Raw genomic sequence first — 19,563 nt, 5'->3', positions numbered from 1 at the left:
GACAGTTCATCAGTGAATTTACTCGCCCTCAGGCCATCATGGTTCTTCAGTAGAACATTCATTCATTCATTCATTCATTCATTCATTCATTCATTCATTCATTCATTCATTCATTCAGGGTCTTATTTATCAAGGGTTGCCACAGTGAAATGAACCACCAACTATTCCAGCATATGTTTTATGCAGTGAATGCCTTCCAGCTGCAACCCAGTATTGGGAAACAACCATACACTCTCGCATTCACACACATACACTATGGTCAATTTAATTTGTCAATTCACCAACAGCACATGTCTTTGGACTGGGAACAACACGGGGAAAACATGCAAACTCCACACAGAAATGCTAACTGGCCCTGCCGCGGCTCAAACCAGCAACCTTTTTGGTGTAAGGCAACAGTACTAACCACTGAGCCACCGTGCCGCCCATCAGTAGAAAATTAAAAAAGATTTGCTTAGCTGAACTCATAACTCATAACGTTACTCATAATCATCATGCTTGATGATTAACATAATGTCAGTAAAAAGTGACCAATTAAAAATAAACACATTCCAACAAGTCCAAATGAATCTCTGTGACTCCTCATGATACACTGAGGTCTTATGAAGTGAAACCATCAGTCTCTGCAAGAAATTGAATATTATTTACATTTTCATTAGCTTTTCATTAGCCTGAGCAAACAGTTTTCGGTGCTCATGCATACATCATCAATAGAGTTGAGTTTTAATTTGAGCGATTCTACCTTATTCTGCCAATCCTCATCGAATCTTGAGATCTAACTCAAATTCTCTGAAATTTAGACCTGGTTTTATAATGGAAGTGGTTCTCGAGACCCAACTGAAGTAATTTAATTCTTTGAAATTTAGAACTATGTTCTCCCTGAAGTTTGCATGTTCTCCCTGCGTTCGCGTGGGTTTCCTCCAGGTGCTCCGGTTTCCCCCACAGTCCAAAGACATGCGGTACAGGTGAATTGGGTAGGCTAAATTGTCCGTAGTGTATGAGTGTGTGTGTGAACGTGTGTATGGATGTTTGACAGAGATGGGTTGCAGCTTGAAGGGCATCCGGTGCATAAAAACTTGCTGGATAAGTTGGCGGTTCATTCTGCTGTGGCGACCCCGAATTAATAAAGAGACTAAGCCGACAAGAAAATGAATGAATGGATGACATTTAGAACTGAATCTAAAATGGAATTGATTTTTGATACGCAACGCTAGTCATCAAATACTCAGAAATTTAGAACAAGTTCTATAATGGAAGCGGTTTTTGAGACCCAACTCTAGTCACCCAATTCTCTGAATTTAAAATTGGTTCTAAAATGGAATCAGTTTTTAATATGCAACTCTAGTTATTAAATTCTCTGAAATTTAGAACTAGTTCTAAAATGGAAACAATTTTTGAGACCCAACTCTAGCCATCAAATTCTTTGAAATTTAGAACTGGTTTTATAATGGTATCAGTTTTTAATATGCAACTCTAGTCTTTAATTTTTTTGAAATTTAGAACTGGTTCTAAAATTGAACTGGTTCTTGAGACCCAAATCTAGACATTCAATTCTCAAAAAATTAGAACTGGTTCTATAATGGAACCGGTTTTTGAGACCCAACTCTAGTCATCCAATTCTCTGAATTTAGAATTGGTTCTAAAATGGAATCAGTTTTTAATATGCAACTCTAGTCATTAAATTTTCTGAAGTTTAGAACTGGTTCTAAAATGGAAACAATTCTTGAGACCCAACTCTAGCCATCAAATTCTTTAAAAATTTAGAACTGGTTCTAAAATGGAACCGGTTTTTAATACGCAACCCTAGTCATCAAGCAACCAAGGGCTAGATTTTACCATTGTAAATAGCATTTAATTTCTTACACAGAGCAACCATTTAGCTTTTTAACCAATTAGACCTCAGTGTATCATCAAGAGTCACGAGGATTGATTCAGACTTTTTTGGATGTTTTTATTTTTAAATACTAAAACAATTGATGACTGACTAACATTATGCAAACTAATTGTGTTCTACTAAAGAAAAAAGTCATCTTCAATGGCCTGAGGGTCAGTACATATTTAAAAGACCTATCCCTTTAAGATTGAACCCCAACTTTTGTCCTTCTAGTAACATCCCTCATTGCCCTCTCAACATCGCACACTCAAACCCAAAGCAACACAAACCGCAAAAACCTCCTGACCAAAAGCACTTTCACTACACACTTCTAAAAAACGTCTACTTACCTTTCTAGCTCTGCCATAGTCTCTTTTACTACACATACACTTCTTTGAAAAAGATTGTCAAGAGATTTGATTTTTTAAGAATAGGAAAACAGCTCATGACCTATTTGACATAATCGACAAATTTATTGATACTCCTAAAAAAAATGACGTACCAATATCGGCTCCTCTCCAAAGTTTTATTGCATGCAGTTCCTTTGATCTATCAACATGAAATATATAAAAGCTACAACCACAGCGGTGGAGGCATAATTTCAAGTTGGCTGTAAAATGCTTGCACAGTATTAGTTCTGCTGTGTGATCAATAACAAAAATGCTTCACAGTGAGCAGAATCATTAATAAACGAGGAAAGATCGGTATTCACAGAATACGTTTAGTGCCTGTGTTGTAGCTGCTGATGTTCTTCTTAAATCAGTTCAACAATTGGTTGATTTATTATTACTTTTTTTTGTAAGAAACCTGCTTAAAAAGATAAATATTGAACGAAAGGGAAGAAACGTGGTCTTTCTTTTTGCAGCATTGCTTTAAAACGACTTGGCGCATTAAAAGGAAGCCAGATAGTCCGTTAAGCTAATCTCATTAAAATAGATTTATTTAAATTCATATTTTATACATAGATATTTATTTTTCACTTGTCTATTGTGGCTTTTTCGTTGTAAGACTTCTCAAAAATGTCTGACATTTTCTCAGTACCAAAAGAAGTGCAAAATAGTGGCCATCAGGATAATCCACCACAGCTACATGTCTTGCCCAATAAGATCCAGTTGCAGGCTAACTCGAATGGCTAGCCCATTTCTGCTACAGCTAACTATACAAAAGGCCACTCTTTGATTGTCCCAAGCTGTGCTCCATGAACTGTTTTAAGGTACAAGACTTTTTTTTTATCCCTTCTTTCAACACCATCCGGACCCATTTTCACAGTTACCCCAGTTACAGTACTGTTTCTTTCTAAATGTGTGTGTGATAAAAGCATCCGCGTTGGTGCACTGTGAAAAAATGACAAAGTGATGGGCCTTTAGCATGTCGTTTTCCCCACTCTCATTCTCAAAGGAAAGGTACACAAAGCATTCACAGAAAATAATAAATATGCTCATGGAAGTCGCTGGAACACCACCACTGGAAATCATCCTCAGAATAGTTTTTTTTTTTTTTTTTTTTTTTTGTGGATATGCTAGCGTAGTTTGCGTACGGTCGGTTTAAAAATACATACTGTGTATGTTAAGTTTCCAGCATTATTGACTTGGGCTTTGTTTACACAACAGTGATGCAGCCAAAAACGGAAAATTAAACTTTTTTTTTTGCATTTCACGCTTGCATGACAAATTTTTTAATCTGCAAAAATGGCCAGTAACGCTGTATTACATATGCCAGAGCAAGGCACGTGCACACATAGGGCTTAACCTGTGCAGTGCACATGACAGTCTTGGATAGAAAGTGCCCTTCCGAAACTATCTGAAGTGCCCGCGCTCCCCCAGAACACCCCCCTTCCCCCAGTCTTCAGTTTACATTCTAACTTAACAGTATCGGTAAGGAACCCAGCTGGGACATGAAAATCGGATTGACGACAGAATCCAACGTCAGGCTGACATGATTGTCCAACGTCAGACAGAGGTCGCATTTTGGTTACTTTCCAACAAAACCTAAAAACGACAAAGTATTAACGTCTAATGATGTTACTGCTTGACGTTGTGTGGACATTACCAATATGACGTCTATCCAACATTGGATTTTGGTTGCCATACCCAATGAATAAGTGTCAGTATTTGACGTCAATATGACGTTGGTTTTAAGATGTGGTCACACTGGAATTTGTGGTACGGTGCTGCGAAAAGGTGCGTGATTAAACAAGATGATTAGACATTTAAAAAAGTGAGCGACTGGTTCATATTTAAAATTTCTGTACAGAGAGGTCATGTTTTGATATTCGATTGATCTCACGCAATCATGTGATGCGATTTCGCAGGTCAGAGTTCACCAAGCTTGAACTTTCCAACGCAGATTTTTTTTGCGAAACTTGTTGCACGAACTTGCATTATCAGTCTGACACATTCGCGTGCATATGAATGGAAGTTTATGGGGAGAAAAGTCCAGTATGATCGCAGCTTAAGACAGGCATGTCCAAACTCAGCCCTGGAGGGCTGATGTCCCGGAGGGTTTAGCTCCAACCCTAATCAAACACACTTGAACCAAGCTCTTACTAGATGTACTAGAAACTTCTTGGCAGGTGTGTTGAAGCAAGTTGGAGCTAATCACAGCAGGACACCGGCCCTACAGGACCGAATTTGGACACCCCTGGTTTAAGATCAATGTTGAATTTTGGTCACTTTCCAACACAACCTAACATCACCAAAATATCAACGTCATCTCACGTCATTATTGGACGTCAAAATAACATTGTCCTTAGACACTGTTGACCTAAGTCTAACCTTATATTATCTTATGACGTTGTGTGTCTGCTGGGGAAGTGTGTATGTAGATTTTGCAGTGTGCGTATGAAGAGTCTCTGCTTTTGGTATAGCTGATGCAAAGTAAATCCACAATTTGCTGATGAAGCGTTAGCAAACATTTAAGCAACAACAACACAACCGTCTACTCTGCCATTGTTGTTTGGGTTCAACACCTCCATAAACATGTACCATGCACGCACATGATGTCATCGTTTTCATCAGAGTTAATTTCATCAATGAAAATAAAGACGAAAAACGTTCAATGCCAACACCTTAACAAACCGAAACTTGACCAGTTCCTCTGCACTAGTGACGTGATTTTAAACTCTGAATGCCTGTGCTCTGATTCACTTAACTAATGAACGAACAGTGCAATATTGTTGAGGAAATGCGCTCAAAATAATTAAAAAACTAATCAGAATACATTTTATTATAATCCGCTGCATTGTGCTGTTCATTCAGTAGATGAACAGATCTAAGCATGGGTATTTAGTCATGTTACTGGCGCAGTTTTTGTTTTTGTCAAGCCATTTTCCTTGATGAAATGAATAATGGTTTTGATAGACTTTCATTTTCGGGTGTTTACAAGGACACGACAATGACGGTGTTTTCAAACTGACGTGTTTTCAGTTTTAAAACAGCCATTCGTCATGTAAATCAACAGGCAAAATGCATAAAAAAGATTCCCGTTTTTGGCTGAAAATATTGTCATGTAAATGGCCCCTTAATATCAGATTGTGTCTAGAGTTGATGCTACAAGTCAAAGGTGCATTATTTTTTTCAGGAGGAACGGTCATCATGTGGGCTTCCATCTGAGTTTTCAGTTTCACCTTCTGATATGGCCTGCATGGGAGCACAGTAGAGCCGACTGCGTGTACTGTAGCGGCTGCTGTTCGCAGCTGGAGGCATCCTGGACCGGCCTTGTCTAGCTGAGGCAGATGTGGGAAAGGCTTTCATGGAGAAGCCCTCAGCAAAAGATTTTGGAAAGGGGCTAGGTATCTGCTCCGGAGTTCCCTCTAGAAATTGTTGTTGTATAGGGGAAAGTGGTTCCTCGAGTGGTCTAGAACCCTCCAGCAAGAGCTCACCTGGGCTTTTGGGTGCGATGGGGCTCTTTAGTATCTCTGTAGCTGACATTCGATAACTAGAGTCAGAGCGACTTCCCTTTTTTAAAAGCAGCAGTTTGAACTCTTCATTCGAGGTACTGGACTTTTTGACACTCCTGTAGATTGGACCCGGGGTTTTCTGAGACCCCGTTTGAGCAGATGGACTCGCAGGTATGCTTGGGGTGCTTGGCGGGGTTGTTGGATTTGTAGCAGGACCATTCCCAGAAACAACGGCTAAACGGCCTCGCACTAATGTTTCAGAGGAATCTTTCCTGCCCAGCATTTTTCGTTTCGACCTGAGATGGTAAAATACAAAATATTACAAAATTGGCATTTGTTGATACTTTTAAGTAGGGTTGGTATGACAAACTGACGTGTAGCAATATACGATTATGCCTAGAATTGGTTCTGAGCTTCGTTTTTAACAGCAGATGGCGTTCTAGGCCAGTTTTTAACATTAGAAGGCACTCTAGGCTAGGTTTAAAAAGCAGACTGTGCTCTAGACTAGTTTAACAGCAGATGAGGCTCTAGGCTAGTTTTCAACATCAGAAGGCACTCTAGGCTAGAATTAAAAAGCAGACTGTGCTCTAGACTAGTATTTAATAGCAGACCATGCTCTAGGCCCAGAGCCCCAACTACACGCTCAGACCAGCACTTACAGACCTACCGTTAGTGTTAGGGTGATGTGTCTGCTATGTGACTTGCTAGAAAGTGTTAAGATGTCCTTCTTGCTGTCTATAATCACAATGACGTACTGGACCAGGTCCAATACATAGAGGACATTGTTCCCCCACTAAGGTAACGCCCATACTACTGTGACAGTTGGGTTTAGGGTAGGCGTAGGCGATCATCCATTACATTGTGGACCTGGTCTAGTATGTCATCAAGCTGCGGGCTGCAGTGAGGACTGTCTTGAAATTGCTGGTCTGAACATGCATTTGGGTCTCCGGAGCAGGTGGCACGGTCTGAAAGTGCTGGTGTGAGCATGCAGGTCTGAGTGTGCAGTAGGGTATCCGGGCCTGCAGCTTCACCCTACTCGTTTTTGACAGCAGATTGTGCTCTATGCTGCTTTTAAACAGCAAATAGCACTATAGGATAGTTTTTAACAGCAGACAACACTTTAGACTAGTTTAAACAGCAGATAGCGGTCTATGGTAGTTTTTAACAGCAGATGGGGCTCTAGGCTAATTTTTAACAGCAGACCATGGTGTTGGCTAGTTTTTCAACAGCAGACCATGGTCTTAGCTAGTCTTGAAAAGCAGATGGCACTCTAGGCTAGTTTATAACAGCAGAGGAATTTGGGGCTACTTTTTAAAGAGCACTTTTAGCCATGTACTTGCTTTCGGTCATGTACTGTTAATGGACATATGTTTTATTACACAGGAATAATGTAAACACAACTTACTATGAACAGTCTTGTTATTCACTCAAATATTTTTGTTAAATCATTAACTTTATTAAAGATTGTTTTACTTTTCAAGTCGTTTGTGCAAGGATTGGTAGCAGTTTGAAAAGCTTACAGTGCTAACTGGTGGTAAAAACTAAGCTCGGAACCGATTCAAGAGAGAATCGCAATGCATTAAGAAAATTTCAGAACTGGTAAAGAATCATTTCTTGATTCAATTTATTGACCCAGTCCTACTTTTAAGGACATCAAATATGTACAAAACTATATTAAAACACACCTGTGAATCATCGCAAAGAGATCTTCAGTCGTGCGACTTTTACTTGGAGATAGGAAAACGCTATCGTCTTCAGTTTTGGATTCGTCTATCAGAGGGGACACAGATGGATCACTTGGTGTGGACTCTGAAATAAAAACCCATTCTTGATTAAATTCTCCGAAATAAGATACAATAGCACTCAATACATATACATCAATGGAATGATTACACTAGGGGTGCTCAACCCTGTTCCTTGAGATCTACCTTCTTACAAAGTTCAAACCTGATCAAACAAACATGAACCAATTAATTAGGACCTAAACAGCTATTGATAATTACAGGCAGGTGTGTCTGACACTGGTTGCAACTGAAATCTACAGGAAGGCAGATGTTCAGGAACAGGGTTGAGCACCCCTTGATTTTCACAAACATACCTCTGCTAAAATAGTCCTCTGTGTCTGGTGTAGACCCTTCCTCTACATATTCTTGTGAGGCACTTCTGGTTGGAACACCTGATGTTACAGATTCTTCTCCAGCACCACTGATTTTGTAAGCTTGCAATGTCTCTGATCTTTGATTGACAATATCAGGCACTTGGTCAAGACTATCTGACCTTTTTGCTACACCATTCTGACCAGGGCTTCTGTCGTTTGGCTCAGATCTCAATGACTGGTTTTGCTGTACTTCCATGCTACTCTGGGCAAATAAATAATCTGAGGGGATCTTCTCTTCTGCAGCTTCTTGAGAATTCTCAGAGATCACTTCATCCAGGTTTACCGGCTCAGTCTGAGCCTTAAAAGCAGTCATGCTCCAAAGAGGGGATGGGGCTAATCGGTCATATCGATTTCTTGCACCAAAATGGCTTGGAGTATTCTTAGCAGCTAGTCCATTTACTGGGGTAAACAGTGATTCACAATTGTCCTGAGAGGTGGGTTCTGTGAGAAGAGGTCTATAGGGTGGAGGTTTTCTACTTTCGTGGGATTTGTTGTGAGTAGGTGGCGTGATGATAGTCACAGTGGGACACTTAGGCCTAGTGGCAGTATCAGTTATAGGCTGATCATGACTCCCTTCTCCAGATTTTCCAACTGCTCGTAGCTGAACCGAACGAAGTATTGTAGGAGTGATGGCTAAAGCACCGCTAACTGGTAGATCATCACTTGAAACTGAAGATGCTTGACACTCACGCTTGGTTTCTGCTGCTTTTTTCTTGCTGTGGTGAAGGATGTGCATCTGGTTTTTGTGAACCGAAGGCTTGCTGACATTGGGAAGGGCACTTAGGTCAAGGTGGGTGGGAGGTATAATAGGCAATTCAAGTTCCCTTTTGGATGAGTTCTGCTGCAAAGAAGCAAGTGACGACTTCCTCTCTGGGACTTTGGGTTTCCTCTTGCCACCAGTAGGGGACATTGGGTGAGCGTTTGGAAAGAAAGCAGATGGAAGAGAAGATGTTGGTGTCTCTGATTGGCTTGAGTAGCCACTTGAAGGTGATGCTAGACCTACCAGCTTTTCTGGTGAGGGTAGCCTAAACTCGCACTCCACTGATGGTAGTGATGGAGTTGTGGCTCTCGAACCTGACTGTGAGGTCTGGGACTCTGAGCTCTCCTGTGACTTAATGCATTCAATGACAGTGGTACCCGTAGCTGTGCTGGAATTTGACAATGATCTGTAGGGATCGTTGGATTTTAAGTCATTAAGAAGCCAGAGATCTGCATAGTCTGACTGGACAGCTCCCTCATCCTTGAAGGAATGCGTTTCTGTGGAGCCAAACAAAGCAACATCTGGAATCTCGGCTGAACTCTCAACACCCCATGCTCCCATAGGCTCCTCGCTCTCCAGCTGACTCAAGGAGGTTCCGTTTAATCCCATGTTATGTGTTCTCTCCCCGGAAGACATTGATTTGTTCTGATCACCTGCAATCTTTGGTTCATTCTTTTCTGTGGGAGGTCCAACATGGCTGCTTAATTTCCTCAATGATGAGCTGCGTTTTGGTGGGGATGGCTTCACCTTTGGTTTCCTTAAGGATAGACTATGTCTCCCAAGTGTGTTTGTTTGATGTCCATAGTCTGCCTGCTGCTGGTCTACAGATGCATAGTTATATGTGAAGCTTTTGCTACCTTTAAGACCACAGTCAAAGTGCATGGAGGTATAGTAGCCCTCGGCATCTACAGAATAGTGCGAGGTGGTGTCTGCCTTTTCAGAAGGTGGCCTATCTGTTAAACTTTCAAAAGTGGCTATGCTAGTAAAACTGGGACATTCGAGTATGTTCTCTGCCCTTGAGTGCTCAGGACTGAAGTCAGGGTGGCAAGGTATGTTATGCCTGTATTGGGGATAGCTCCATTCACCCTCACTAGCAGTGCTGACTCCAGCATCGTCAAGCATGTCAGTTGCAGTGGAAGTGAATGAACCCGTTCTATGGCTGCGGAGCCCTTGCAATCGGTCCCCAGGATACGGATCAATAATGAAGCCAGTGGAATCATCATTAGTATTGGTAGCTGCATTCAGCGATAGCTCTGAATCACAGTGGGATGATCCGGTGAGTGGGGGTGAGGCTGCAGGTGGAATGGTTTCCGACGTCTGGGAGGGACATGTTGAACTACTACCACTCCAGTTGCCGCTTGAGGACTGGTGATCCTCCTTGTGGTCCATCTGGCTAGTCAGCACACCAGCATTGGAAATGGAGTGAATAGGGCTACTGAATGTGTCAGAACTAGAGGAAATCTCACAACTACCCATGTCAGCTTTCCGAGGCAGACGGGATCGACCCCTCTCCAACCATTCATGGTCTGTACTTCCAGCATGCTGCTTGAATTTCAAACTATTATGCTGTCCTTCTGGGATCGTCTGATCATCAGTGCTTTCCTCGTCATCTTTTAATATATGCTCCCCTGGAACTGGTAGGAAGTCCTCTGCCTCAAACGGAGACAATTCTTCCTCATCCTCCTCTTCATCGCTGTCATCATGACCTTCATCCACCAGTCGGCCTCCCTCTCGCGGAAGGCTTCGGGAACGCAGATGGGAGCCCGCCGAGGCAGTGAACATAGCGTCAGAGTTGTCAGGCAGAGAAGATATGTTGCCTGTCGAATGGGACAGAGACACGGTCATGCACTGCCCTCTTTGTGCTCTAATCCGTCTACGTGAGGGTGCAGCCCCAGCAATTAGGATTTCTTCAGTTTGGCAACCAGAGTCCTTGGTTTTGAGACGAGAGAGCGTTAGATCCTCCTGGCCAATTTCAGGATTTGTGTGTACTATCACAGTACGTTCTCTTGCCACTGGAGACTCGTCAGAATCTAAAGAAGAATGAACACATTAAATAATGCTTTTATACATGGCATTCCTATACAGAAACCTGATTATGGCCATATTAGGCTATATACAGTAGTCAACATTCGAAGTGGATCAAAAAATATTTTCAAAATTGTCTTAAGAATGGGTGTTGTTCAATAAATTTAGTAGTTTGAGGAGTTTTGATATTTTTATCCACTTTAAAAGTTGTCAAATTAAGTTTTGATCCACTTGAAATGTTGACTAATCCCAGCAGACACACAACATCATAGGACGTTAATATTAGGTCACATTTAGGTCATCAGCATCTAAGGACAATGTTATTTTGATGTCTAATAATGATGTGAAATGACATTGATATTTTGTTGATTTTAGATTGTGTTGTAAACCAACATCCAACATCGAGGCAAAACCAATGTCATATTTCGTATTTGATTTTAAAATATTGCTTCTTACCTATAAAGCTTTAAATAATCTAGCCCCTGTATATCGAACCAACCTTCTGTCTCACTACAATCCAACTCGCTCTTTAAGATCTCAAAACTCAGGGCTTCTGGTAGTATCTAGAGTAGAAAAGTCGAGTAAAGGAGGTCGAGCCTTCTCATCTATGGCTCCTAAACTCTGGAATAGCCTTCCTGATAATGTCCGAGGCTCAGACACACTCTCGCAGTTCAAAACTAGATTAAAGACCTATCTTTTTAGTAAAGCATACACTCAGTGCATTACTTGATACATGAATGTGCCCCACGCAGGTTTCTGCATCTCGTTTATATACACTATGAACAGCAGCTACACTAATTACTCTTTTTATTCTCTATTTCCACCTGGGAATACTCATCCCGAGGTCGTCAGACTATGCAGCACCACTGATTCGATCCAAGACCAGCGACGAGATGATCCCAAGGTTTCCATAATCCTGGACCAGGCCGTATCCTGAGCAGCTGCTGTGGTGGTCATGGAGGAGTGGAGAGCATGAGACTGATTCCTTTGACGCTCCAGGGACAGACGAGTCTTTGCTAAGGTCCAACATTCTCCAGCCTCTGGTACCTAGACTGCAACTCTGCACAAGACGTTTGGCCAGAGGAAAAATGGTCGTGCCCACACAGCAAAAAATGCTTTTCTTACTTAGATTTTTTGTCTTGTTTCTAGTCTAAATATCTCACAATTCTTAAATCAAGACGAATTTTCTAGACAAGCAAAACATATTGTCTTGTTTTAAGAAATAATATGCCAAAATTAAGTGAGTTTTTCCTTAAAACTAGCAAAATAATCTGCCAATGGGGTAAGCAAAATAATCTTATGTCAAAATGAAAAACAAGATTATTTTGATTACCCCATTGGCAGATTATTTTGCTTGTTTTAAGAAAAAACTAACTTAATATTGGCATATTATTGCTGAAAACAAGACAATAAGTTTTGCTTGTCTTAATTATTATTATTTTTTTTTATTTAAGAATTGTGAGATATTTAGACAAGAAACAAGACAAAAAATCTAAGTAAGAAAAGCATTTTTGCAGTGCAACTGAGCCTGGTTTCTCTCGAGGTTTTTTAATTCTTCACTTTCGCCAATTGGTGAAGTTTTTTCCTCGCCGCTGGCTTGGATGGTTCGGGATCCTTAGAGCTGCGCATTGATGGATTTGCTCTTCAGTGTTTGGACTCTCAGAAGTGACTATTAACATCACTGAACTGAGCTAAACTGAACTTAAACACTGAAAACTGAACTGACACTGTTTCAGTTTAGTATAATCTTCTATCTGAAGCTGCTGTGATACAATTTACATTGTAAAAGTGCTATACAAAGAAAGGTGAAAAAAATTGAATATTGACTTCAAATACTGACATTTATTCGTCAGGTATGGCAACCGAAATCCAACGTCTGATATTTGGTTGATTTAAGGTTGTTTGAAAGTGACCAAAATACAACGTCGAGCCACCATCTTAAACCAACGTCATATTGACATTAAATACTGAAATTTATTCGTCAGGTATGGCAACCAAAGTCCAGTGTCTGATTGATGTCATAGTGGTAACGTTCACACAACGTCAAGCTGTAACTTTATTAGACGTTGGGATGTTGGGTTTGGACATTGCCTCAGCCTGACGTCGGGTTCTGATGTCAACCCGGTTTTCATTTTCAAACAAAATGCAACGTCCCCAAGACATGTACAACGTCAATCTGACGTCATGTTGACGTCCTGTGTCTGCTGGGTGTTTAAGGCCATTTCGGTCTTCATACAGTAAACATATGTCATCTTCTCATCAGTGACATGCATCTAAACAGTCTCTGGGTCAATGCATGTCAAGACGTCATATTGGTAACGTCCACACAATGTCAAGCTGTAACATCATTAGACGTTGATAATTTGTTGTTTTTAGGTTGCCTTGTAAAGTAACCAAAATGTAATGACATTAGATATTAACGTCAGTCTGATATTGGGTTCTAACGTCAACCTGATTTTCATTTCCAAACAAAATGCAACGTCCCACAACATTGAGGTACAACATCAATCTGACATCATATTGACGACCTGTGCCTGCTGGGATGTATAAAAAAAAATCTAGCATACATATAAGAACATATGTTTACGTAATAATTCCAATAGTTGCATTTTTGCATTATTTTTAAAGCAGTGGTCCACTACGATATCATATTTAAACTTTAACTGATGTGTAATGTAGCTGTGTGAACATAAACAACATCTCTGAATGTAAGACAATCAAAGTTCAATGCAAAGGGCCACACTGGCTTTTACAGAGTTACCTTAGCAAAGCCTACAGCGAACGAAGTTTGGGGACAAAAAAAAACACATCCGGGTTAATGATGTTATAAACCCTTCAGGTTACACACATACACCCTGCGCAGTGAAGAAGCGTGGCGAGAGGCATTGTAATGTTATAACAGAAACGCTGATTGGTGATGTGGAGCTTATCTGCGAATCACAGAACATTATGTTAGCTGACCAATCAGAGCCTCTTGAGGGCAGGTCTTTAGAGGAACTAGGAAATATGACAGCTGTTTTCATGTAAACTGAGTAGCTGTATATAATCAAAGTAAGATCTAAGAAAAAATAATGTGATTTTCTACAAATAAAGCATGAGCACATATTGCTTTGCATCTTATAAACACAACCAGGCCTTAAAAATACACTCTGGACCACCCCTTTAAAATAAAGTTGCATATATAACATACTTTTTATACATGTTAAACATAAAAATAAACTTGTATGTCATATATGTAATTTGCATATATTGCCATATATAAGATTTCTGTACTTCAGTTTACCGCCCTATTCTATCTTGTAAACAAACAAGCCATAAAATCAGAAATAGTAGGAATATGTTGCAGTTTCACACACCCAAATCCTGCTGCACTCGTCTGGGAATGCCAGTGATGGTTTTCCGTCTCCTGAGCTTCCTCCGCCGCTGAAGCACGGACTGCGAATGCACTAGCGAGCAGCGTACACTGGCCTCTCTGTCGAACCCAACCCCTGCAAAGAGCACCAGACATGTGAGAGACTGTTGGGTGCGAGCCACTTTTTCTTCTTCTCCCTCCCATGTTTCTCACACTCATAAACCACTGGGGCTTTTTCATGCCAAATGCAATGCTGCAGCCACAATAAAACACATTGAAATCAATTAATCTTATATTAGTTTCTTTTAAAAGACATTCTTAAAGGGATATTTGATCCAAATATGAAAATTCTGCAACATTTACTGACAAATATATTCGAGTTTCTTTCTTCTGTTGAACACAAAAAACCTATTGCACCTATTGACTACCACAGTCATTTATTTTTCCTACTATGGAGATATACAGTTGAAGTCAGAATTATTATCCATCCTGAATTATTAGCCCCCTGTATATTTTTTTCCCCTAATTTATGTTTAACTAAGAGAACACATTTCTAAACATCAGTGGCGGATTTAGGCTTGGGCAATATGGGCGATCACCCACAGAGGCATCTTGCTAGGGGCGGCACAGGGAGACCAAAAAAAAAAAGTGCCCTAGTAAAAGCTTTGAGATAAGATTTACTTTATGCAAGTGTATTGAAAGGTTATCCAAGAATAAAGATGTAAGGGGCCATTCACAATTCAATTCACAACTCAAGTTTGTTATTCTTTATGTGCAACCGAAACAACGCTGGTTAAAACCTTTCATTCCTTTTCTTGTCGGCTTAGTTCCTTTATTAATCCGGGGTCGCCACTGCAGAATGAACCGCCAACATATCCAGCAAGTTTTTACGCAGTGGATGCCCTTTCAGCCGCAACTCATCTCTGGGAAACATCCACATACACATTCACACACACACTCATACACTACGGACAATTTAGCCTACCCAATTCACCTGTACCGCATGTGTTTGGACTATGGGGGAAACCGGAGCACCCGGAGGAAACCCACGCGAAGGCAGGGAGAACATGCAAACTCCACACAGAAACGCCAACTGAGCCGAGGTTCGAACCAGCGACCCAACAACCTTCTTGCTGTGAGGCGACAGCACTACCTACTGCACCACTGCCTCGCACTGGTTAAAACCAAGGGCGTAGAATTGGCATGGACGGATAGGATGTGTCCCCAACGATATCCACCAATTACTGAAATGTCCCTTTACCAATAATTTATTCAGTAATTAAATAATGCTCCGTCAACCCTTAGTAACGTACACGTGCACAAAGTCAAGTTCGCTACGAGTTCACCATAATACTATTAACCACAGCAGCGCAATTAATCAAAATTCAGTTTCAGTTTTGGCCTCCATGATTATGAGAAAGAATTATCAAAATAAAATTGCGTCACACACTTCTCTAAATTTCTCTACATTCACACCTCCTCAAACGCCGGCTGCAGTAAAGTCATGTTAATTGACTAATGTAAATTTGCAGCATGGGAAGGGGTTGTTATTTGTATTATCAAGTGTTTATTTTATATTATGAATACTTTATTCGTGTTTTTTAAAAGCGCGAAACAGAATGTGTGCTGTTCAATGCAGCTCTAGGGATGTATATTTGAAGTCAGAATTATTAGTCCCCCTGAATTATGAGACCGCTTGTTTATTTTTTCTCCAATTTCTGTTTAACAGAGAGCAGATATTTTTCAACACATTTCTAAACATAGTTTTATAGTTTTAATAACTCATTTCTAATAACTGATGTATTTTATCTTTACCATGATGATTGTAAATGATATTTGACTAGATATATTTCAAGACACTTCTATACAGCTTAAAGTGACATTTAAAGGCTGATTAGGTTAACTAGGTAGGTTGCGGTAATTATGCAAGCTATTGTATAACAGTGGTTTGCTTTGTAGATTATCGAGAAAAAATATAGCTTAAAGGGGCTAATAATTTTGTCCATAAATTGGTGTTAAAATTTCTTTAACTGCTTTTATTCTAGCTGAAATAAAACAAATAAGACTTTCTCCAGAAGAAAAAATATTATCAGACATACTGTGAAAATTTCCTTGCTCTGTTAAACATCATTTGGTAATTATTTAAAAAAGAAAAAAAAAAATCGAAGGGGGCTAATAATTAAGAGTTCAACTGGTCCCCACCAATGTCAAGAGCAAATTTACACCCTTGGTTAAAACAAATTGACCCATGTGCACAGAAAGCCATTCCCATGATCCTCACATGCGGTGTTCCTAATCTTGCTAGTTTACATGCACGCTGATATGCATCGACATGCAGGTCGACAAAACTAAAGTTTATATCATATGATGATAATGTTACTTTGACCAAGCAGGGCTATGAAGCAGAAAGGGGGAATATTGAGTCAGGGAGGTAACTAAGACTTCATAACATAATTTCTTGATCATGAGTCGGGTCTAAGACAACAGATAATTTTAGAAAACATATATATTTGGGATTATATAAAACTGTCATTATGCAAAAGTCTTAGAATATTGCTACAGTTGTGTCTTTACATTGTTTTTCAGTTACATTTAATGTATTTAGTCGGTCATTAAATTAACTCGGGTTTCTTTCCACTTGAAGATGCTTACTGAATTTTTCAAACAGCACAACAAACTCCGGTCAAAAGACTGTGTTGCTCTGTCTTTCTTTCTTTCACTTTCCTAAGTCCTAATATAACTTAAACAGTCCAATAAAGACGGAGAAAACCATTACAAACAAAAGAGTAGGGGTGAAATCAACAAACGTACACAAATAATAAACGTGTAAACTGTACATAAAATAGAGCACAATAATAAATATATTAAATCACATTATGGCTCTTACATTTAGGATTGATTTCTGTAATTTTTCAGAATATATAATAATAATAATAATAATAATAATAATAATAATAATAATAATAAATAAATTGTTAAATATATATAAAAATATATATAATATATATTATTAAAGTAAATAAATATATAATAATTATTTTAAATTTAGATATTTAAAAATATATATTTAAATATGTTAAATTATTATTATTATTATAACCTTTATTTTACCAGGAAAGATAAATATATATATATATATAAATTCAACCACATAGTGTCTTTATTTCTAGGGGGATGTTTAAGGTGGTTTTGCCCAGGAGGTCATTGAAACTAGAACCGCCACTGCTAAACATAATAGATTTAATAATTCATTTATAAGAACTGATTTGTATTATTTTTGCCATGATGACAGCACATAATACTTGACTAGATATTTTTCAAGATACTAGTATTATTGCTTAAGAGCGCTAATAATGTTGACCTTAAAATGGCTGCAAAAAAATTTAAAAACTGCTATTCTAGCCAAAATAAAACAAATAAAACCTTATCCAGAAGAAAAAATATTATAGGAAATACTGTGAACAATTCCTTGCTCTGTTAAACATCAAATGGGAAAATTTTGTAAAAGAAAAATCACAGGAGGGCGAATCATTTTGACTTCAACTGTATGTGTGCCAGCAACCAACATTCTTCAAAATATCTTCTTTTGTGTTCAACAAAAAAAAGACCCCTTATAAATGAAAACATGGACATTTCTAGGTGAACTATCCCTTTAAAACAGATAATGCACATGTCATATATATAAAACAGCTTAAAATATCCATATACACAATCAACAATACATGTAACAAGAACAAAAGCGCAATGCATGTATTGTAAAATTATACATGAAACATAAAGATGGCTTTCAGTCATGTTTAAAATATTTTCACTGACAAAAAAATGCATCAGACAATATTAAATATCATGCAAGGTGAAAGGAGCCACATATTCAGGACATCAGAACACAAATAATGATAAATAATAAATAAATAAACATCCAGGGTTGAAAATGAGAGTCCTGCCCCAGCCTCTAGCCTTATAGACTGTAGCCTGCTGCTACTTCTCTGCATTTGAAGCTCTACTTGTTTAGATGTTTGTCCAGTCTCATGCATCATGACTCTCATGTGATTGCAGACTTGGGCCTTTGAGCAGCAATTACACCACTGTTCCTGTGATGCACAGTTTCCAGCCTTCGACTCAATCCATGCTGACACGCTCTGCAAAAGTCCCATTGCAGTGGAGCCTGGAGTGGATATATTTGGCCTCTTTGTAATTCTAATGCGACTGATTAGCATGCACAAAACGCTTTCTTGACTCTTTGCATTTCCTGGCACAAAGAAAGTTGCCAAGACGACTAAGAACTTTTTGTTTTGTTTCAAATTTCATGACTTGCAGATTTTAACCTACTTTTCCGGCCGTGTCTAATTCAGACGATACTCTAATGCATTCAGGTGATTCTCATTCAGTTTGGGCTATTTTAATATGTTGAGAAATGAAACTTCTTCAATGCACGTTTGATGATCTCTGTTGAAACATTTATCACATGTAAAAAGGATCTGATTTAACCTTCGACAACATTCAGCAAAATATTTAGTTATGTCCCCTTCATTCATTCATTTTCCTGCAGATTAGTCCCTGATTATCAAGGACTGCCACAGTGGAATGAACCACCGGCTATTATTCCGGCATATGTTTTACGCAGAGGATGCCCTTCCAGCCGCAACCCAGTACTGGGAAACACCCATACACATTCACATTCACACACACACTCATACATTACGACCAATTTTGTTTACCCAATTCACCTATAGCGCATGTGTTTGAACTGTGGGGCAAACCGGAGCACCTGGAAGAAACCCACGCCAATACAGGGAAAACATGCAAACTCCACACAGAAATGCCAACTGGCCCAGCCAGGACTTGAACCAGTGACCTTTTTACTTTGAGGCGACAGTGCTAACCACTGAGCAACTGTGCCACCTCTATATGGAGTCATTCCAGAGCCAATCACACTGCGGCAATGTGTGACAACAGCCAATCAGTGTGCATTATTACTTTAATCTACCTGCTAAAGCCAGACGCTGTTGACAGAAAAATTGAGTGCACTATTTTTATTTTAAGTACAATTTTATTTACCATTTTGGACTCTTAAAGGCATACTTTGTTTTTCTGGAATAAAAAATTATGTTATATATATATATTAGTAAGTTGTCTTAATTTTAAGCCCTAACGTGTAATCCCTTGTTGTTAATTAATAAATTATACTCTAAAATCAGTGATTAATTACATCCAATATATATATATATATATATATATATATATATATATATATATATATATATATATATAATTGTGTGTGCATACTGTGTATTTGTACTGTGTTTATTTATTATGAATATACAAATAGGCACATGTGTGCTTATATTTAAAAATACATTTTTTTATATTCAGATATAAAATACATAGATTTATAATACAAATGATATCTAAATTTAAATATCTATGTTAGAGTTTTTGTTTTGTATAATTTAGTTTTTATGTATGTGCATGTATTTATATATACTAGTCAAAATTT

General features: G+C 38.9%; 1 protein-coding gene across 7 annotated transcripts in view; it reads right to left on the bottom strand.

Moving 5' to 3' along the window:
- Positions 1-2,387: 2,387 nt before the first annotated feature.
- Positions 2,388-19,563, bottom strand: part of nhsa (Nance-Horan syndrome a (congenital cataracts and dental anomalies)) — a 213,576-nt gene continuing 196,400 nt past the window's right edge. For all 7 annotated transcript variants that reach the window (XM_021470044.3, XM_001919305.9, XM_021470045.3 and 4 more), the window contains 4 exons: positions 14,071-14,202; positions 7,870-10,719; positions 7,457-7,580; positions 2,388-6,067 (listed from right to left, as the gene is read on the bottom strand). In XM_021470044.3, coding sequence (XP_021325719.2) covers positions 5,449-6,067; positions 7,457-7,580; positions 7,870-10,719; positions 14,071-14,202 — 3,725 coding nt within the window. In that variant the 3' untranslated portion in view covers positions 2,388-5,448. The remainder of the gene's footprint in view (positions 6,068-7,456; positions 7,581-7,869; positions 10,720-14,070; positions 14,203-19,563) is intronic.

The sequence above is a fragment of the Danio rerio genome, chromosome 23 (genome assembly GCF_049306965.1).
Source record: "Danio rerio strain Tuebingen ecotype United States chromosome 23, GRCz12tu, whole genome shotgun sequence".
In the NCBI taxonomy this organism is placed as follows: Eukaryota; Metazoa; Chordata; class Actinopteri; order Cypriniformes; family Danionidae; genus Danio; species Danio rerio.
Note: the sequence above shows the minus strand (reverse complement) of the source record. Positions and strands in the feature narration are given on the sequence as shown.